We start from the raw sequence: 6,000 nt of genomic DNA, 5'->3' as shown, positions 1-6,000 counted from the left end.
AATAAACAACAGTCCATCATTACTTTAAGACATGAGGGTCAGTCAATCTGGAAAATTTCAAGAACTTTGAAAGTTTCTTCAAGTGCAGTCACAATTAACATCATGCACTATGATGAAACTGGCTCTCATAAGGACCACCACAGGACTGTAAGGACCGCTCTCATAAGGACCGGTGTTTAGTGACACCGGCCCTATTCAATGGGTGCTGAGCCTTAGTAAATTCGTCAGTTATTTTGCGCTCTGGCACACAGACGAGAATGCTCTGAAATCGGAGTAGATCGCCAGAGTGAATTTACAACACACCCCATGTGTGTGCTGAGAGAATACATAATCCCAAGGGCCTTGTTAGTCATTGATGCCAGCAAAGGAAAGGACAACACACACAAAAGGCTGATAAAATATGGTTTTATTACTTTGTCCTTGTTACATTGCATAATAAAAGAAACCAGTTTGTAAAAAGCGCTGCCCTTGGAAAGTATAAAAACACACATGCCGGCCAGACAGCACTGGGGGTCTGAGGTGAAGCTGGGAAAGAGAAATCAGAATCCCCATTTACACCTGATACTAACATGCGTCCTTTGTCCTGAGCTTGTCCACATTCCGATTGTGCCCAAAATGTTTTCAGGTGTAGCCGATTAAAAGACGCATTGTGATCCGATTGTGATCAGATATTCCTGACCACCTCTGGAGGTAGGCCTCATAAAAGGCATTATGAGTGCTGGTAACACTAACGCTGAAGGTAACATTAACGCTAAGCCCTCACTTTAGATTAGGTACAAACTAATGATTACTAAATGGTTTATAAGGACCTATATTAAACATCTTATTATCTTATGAATCATTAATACATCAGTTAAAATATAAAAGTTTATAAATGTGTGAATAACTTGGTTACTAACATTTACAAATGTGGGCGTAATGACTAAGTGTGAGGAAACTGTTTGTAAATGCCTTATGACAAAACCAACAGGGCAAAATTGGTTGAAATTTAATTTAATTGTAACCAGTTTTGCCAGCGCTGAAGTATTATTTAAGTAAGCAAGTTGGCTGGCACAAATCCAAGCCAGTCAGCAGACACAGTGCTGTTGTGGACATAAGTCTATGAAAGGTTTTCTAGAGGTGTTACGGAGTGCTTATGGATGTATTATGTAAACCTTATTTAGAGCCCACTTGTTTTCCCCCATCCATAAACACACAGTGAAGAGGAAGACCATACATGCACTTTGGTGCTGACATCTTGTAAAATAAAGACAGGGAATACTTGTGCAGAGAAAACCATGCACTCCCTCATGTGACATATAATAGTGACCCAATTCCATTTCGACCCCAAGTCTAGTTCCCCTAATGCCCACCTAACAAAACGCTTCCCCTATATCTTTACTGGGAAGAGTTAATGCAATGAAAATGGTATTTCTCCCTCAACTGTTATACAGTACATATTTATTTCTGACAAAGTCCTTTAATAATCAACTGGACTCGATTATAAACCCATTTATTTGGGAATTTAAAGCACACAGGATAAGTAAAAACCTTTTAAAATCTAAGTTGGAAGGAGGATTGTTACTATTGGACTGCAAATATCCACTCTGTCACGTTTTGGCTCGATGACGCTGCTGTATTGTCCTGCTGGATTGATATGGAGTGCGAGGACTGCTACCCCTACCCAATTTGTGCAGTGATTATGTCCCCTATACGCCTTGAGACATCGGTTTATAGACCCGATCCCATTGTATATAGCACAATCCGTATCTGGAAGCAAGTTAAAGTACATTTTGACCTCAGACTAATGTCATTTCTACTCCCAATAGTGGGAAATCCTTCCTTTGCACCCTCCAATGTAGACAAGAATTTTATGGCTGGGCAGATGTTGGGATCCATAACATAGGGAATTTATACTTAGATGGGGTGTCTGCCATAGGCCCAGCCAATCAGAATGAGTTTATATCTACAAAAAGGGCTTTATTAAAGGCAGAAATACTCCTCGGTTTCATCAACTTTCTGGGTGGCTGGTATCAGACGATCCCGCAGGTGAAGAAGCCGTATGTGGTCCTGGGCTGATATGGTTACATGTGGTCTGGGGTTGTGAGGCCGGTTGGATGTATTGCCAAATTCTGAAAAATGATGTTGGAGGCGGCTTATGGTAGAAAAATTAATGCTCTGGCAACCATTCCTGCAGGCAGCATGCCAATTGTATGTTCCCTCAATCTGTGGCATGGCATTGTGTTACAAAACTGCACATTTTAGAGCGGCCTGTTCTGGTCCCCAGCACAAGGTGCACCTACGTAATGATCATGCGGTTTAATCAGCCACACCTGTCAGGTGGATGGATTTTCTTGGCAAAGGAGAAATGCTCATTAACAGAGATGTAAACAAATTTGTGCACAACATTTGAGAGAAATAAGCTTTTTCTGCATATGGAACATTTCTGGGATCTTTTATTTCAACACTTTACATGTTGCGTATATGTTTGTTCAGTATAAGAAAACATCTACCTGCATTTGAGAATGTCAAATCTTCCATGTTTGATGGGTGCATTAAACCGTGCTCAGGATCAGACAAACTGATATCTCGTTTATATGACACATTTCAGTCCGTCTACCCACCCTCCACAGATCCTACTAAAGCAAAGTGGGAGGAAGAGCTGGACACTGAAATACCTGTGGCAGACTGGGAGGTTACCTTAAAATACATCAATACCCATTCAATTTGAGGGCTCCTGAGTGGCGCAGCGGTCTAAGGCACTGCATCTCAGTGCTAGAGGCGTCACTACAGACCCTGGTTAGATTCCAGGCTGTATCACAACCGGCCGTGATTGGGAGTCCCATAGGGCGGGCGCACAAATGGCCCATCATCGTCCGGGTTAGGGTTTGGCCGGGGTAGGCTGTCATTGTAAATAAGAATTTGTTCTTAACTAACTTGCCTAGTTAAATAAAGGTTAAATAAATCAAAAATATATAATAATTTACTCCAGGCATTGTTTGATACAATTTAAGGACTTTAAACTTTTTATTTATTTTACCAGGGAAGTTGACTGAACACATTCTCATTTACAGCAACGAATTGGGGAATAGTTACAGGGGAGAGGAGGGAGATGAATGCGCCAATTGTACAGTACACTTATCTAAGACAAAGTTACATAGGATTTACCCCGAAGGGGACGGAAGCAAGTAGGGTGGGTGGGCTTATCCTTTTTGGGGGTATCCAAACTTCTTTGTTTGTTAATTGAATTAAGTCCGGGTTTGACCTTTTCTTCCCCTTTCCATACTATTTATGATATCTAATTTGTTTAAACATGTCAATCTGATAAAATATTTGTTACTGTTATCATATGTGTTCAAAAGGAGCTATCAAAAGGATTTGTACATTTGTAAACGTGAATCTTCATTTAAATATGAAACATATTTGAAACACAAAGCCCCAACGAGAGGGAAGGGCTAGAGGCTTGTTAAGTTAGAAGGCATGAGCCAGCGTCACGGTAACCGAGCCCTTCCTGGGTGTAGAGCCTATCTGGAGAGGTTGCGTGAAGGAGGCGGCTTTCATCATACAAGCCCCACCTCCTGCCAGACAGCAGTAAACCCAAACACTCAGGGTGAGGGAGGGGCTGGCCTCTGTCGCCTTGAGAACCGTTGGAAGTATGGCAGGGATGGAGAGGGGCTGGGAAAGAGTTGGGATGTCCCCGGTCACCACCTGGTTCTCTACCAACCAATCGTTACCTGTACAACACAGGAAATAGTTAGGCAATATCCTATTTAAATGGCACACATACAGTCAACTCATCATAGAATAATATATAAAATTACAGATAACAAGCACACATTTCACTCTACCAAGACATAATATCTTAACACAACATAAATGGTAGTAGTATCTGTCGACAGACTGGGAAGCAACGACAATTGTTCGTCCCTAATAATTTGGACAAATCACGAATCACCAGTCATTCTTCTAAAATGCGCCACCATGTTTAAACAAATTCACCCTCAACCAGCATGTTAGTGTCAAAAGACTGTCGTTGACTCACTGTTTGTGATGGCTTATCAATCAAATTGAACGACTGCATTTAAAAAGCCCTACCATCCACTGATATTCCCTCAGAGAGCGAGAGAGAAACAAAGAGAGAGTGACAGATAAAGAGAGCTGCCTGACTTCCTGGCTGGCTCTGCTGAGTAATATACAGGAAATGTGGTGGGCTGTTACTCTATAGGGCTGAGTCACAGAAAGAACTAAACATCCATACTTTCTTGGGACTGTGAACGCTCACTGACTATGGCCGCGTCCCAAATGACATTACTTTTGACCAGGGCCCATAGGGCTTTGGTCAAAAGTAGTGCTACAGTATACAGTGCATTTGCAAAGTACTCAGACCCCTTCCCCTTTTCTCCATTGTTACTTGACAGCCTTATTCATCAATCTACACACAATACTGCATAATGACATTGCGAACAAACAGTTAAAAAAACAAAATGTTTACAAAGTATTGAGGCTTTACTATGAGACTCAAAATTGAGCTCAGGTGCATTCTGTTTCCATTGATCATCCTTGAGAGGTTTCTACAATTTGATTGGAGTCCACCTGTGGTAAATTCAATTGATTGGACATGATTTAGAAAGGCACACACCTGTCTATATAAGGTCCTACAGTTGACAGTGCATGTCAAAGCAAAAACCAAGCCATGAGGTCAAAGGAATTGTCCGTAGAGCTCCGAGACAGGATTGTGTCGAGGCACAGATCTGGGAAGGGTACCAAAACATTTCTGCAGCATTGAAGGTCCCCAAGAACGTAGTGGCCTCCATCATTCTTAAATGGAAGAAGTTTGGAACCACCAAGACTCTCCCTAGAGCTGGCCGCCCGGCCAAACTGAGCAATGGGGGAGAAGGACCTTGGTCAGGGAGGTGACCAACAACCCCATGGTCATATTGATAGAGCTCTAGAGTTCCTCTGTGGAGATGGGAGAACCTTCCAGAAGGACAACATCAATGCAGCACTCCACCAATCAGACCTTTATGGTAGAGTGGCCAGAAGGAAGCCACTCCTCAATAAAAGGAACATGACAGCCCGCTTGGAGTTTGCCAAAAGGCACCTAAAGGACTCTTAGACCATGAGAAACAAGATTCTCTGGTCTGATGAAACCAAGATTGAACTCCTTGGCCCGAATGCCAAGCACATTTATGGCCTGAATGCCAAGCTTCACGTCTGGAGGAAACCTAGCACCATCCCTACGGTGAAGTATGGTGGTGGCAGCATCATGCTGTGTGGATGTTTTTCAGTGGCAGGGACTGGGAGACTAGTCAGGATCGAGGGAAAGATGAACGGAGCAAAGTACAGAGAGATCCTTGATGAAAACCTGCTCCAGAGTGCTCAGGACTTCAGACTGGGGCGAACGTTCACCTTCTAACAGGACAATGACCCTAAGCACAGAGCCAAGACAACACAAAAGTGGCTTCAGGATAAGTCTCTGAATGTCCTTGAGTGGCCCAGCCAGAACCCGGACTTGAAACCGATCGAACATCTCTGGAGAGACCTGAAAATAGCTGTGCAGCAACGCTCCCCATCCAACCTGACAGAGGTCGAGAGGATCTGCAGAGAAGAATGGGAGAAACTCCCCAAGTACAGGTGTGCCAAGCATGTAGCGTCATACCCTAGAATACCGGTGGCTGTAATCACTGCCAAAGGTGCTTCAACAAAGTACTGAGTAAAACAAAATACATTTGCAAAAATGTCTAAAAAATGGTTCTCTTTGTATTGTGTGTAGATTGATGAGGAAAGAAATCGATGTAATCCATTTTAGAATAAGGCTGTAAAAAGGGGTCTGAATACTTTCCGAATGCACTTTATGTAAGGAATAGGGTGGTATTTGGGATGCTCCCATGGTCCCTGGGGACTCAAGCAGAATCTGTGGTGGTAGCATTCTACCCACAGGTTCCTGCAGCAGCTAACAACTTATAGGTGCTGTGTTCTTTCATTTGTCATTTCAAGTTAACCATGTTCATACAGGTTGTG

The 6,000-nt window shown here is 42.9% G+C and overlaps 1 protein-coding gene across 1 annotated transcript in view; it reads right to left on the bottom strand.

The window, feature by feature from the left end:
* Nucleotides 1-388: 388 nt before the first annotated feature.
* The window catches only part of nhlrc2 (NHL repeat containing 2), a 44,520-nt gene continuing 38,908 nt past the window's right edge, over nucleotides 389-6,000 (bottom strand). Inside the window, exon 12 of the mRNA XM_055930803.1 lies at nucleotides 389-3,713. Within this exon, the coding sequence (XP_055786778.1) occupies nucleotides 3,451-3,713 (263 nt within the window). The 3' untranslated portion in view covers nucleotides 389-3,450. The remainder of the gene's footprint in view (nucleotides 3,714-6,000) is intronic.

This window comes from Salvelinus fontinalis, chromosome 8 (assembly GCF_029448725.1).
Source record: "Salvelinus fontinalis isolate EN_2023a chromosome 8, ASM2944872v1, whole genome shotgun sequence".
NCBI lineage: Eukaryota > Metazoa > Chordata > Actinopteri > Salmoniformes > Salmonidae > Salvelinus > Salvelinus fontinalis.
The sequence above is the reverse complement of the archived record's forward strand: the minus strand, read 5'-3'. Positions and strand labels throughout refer to the sequence as shown.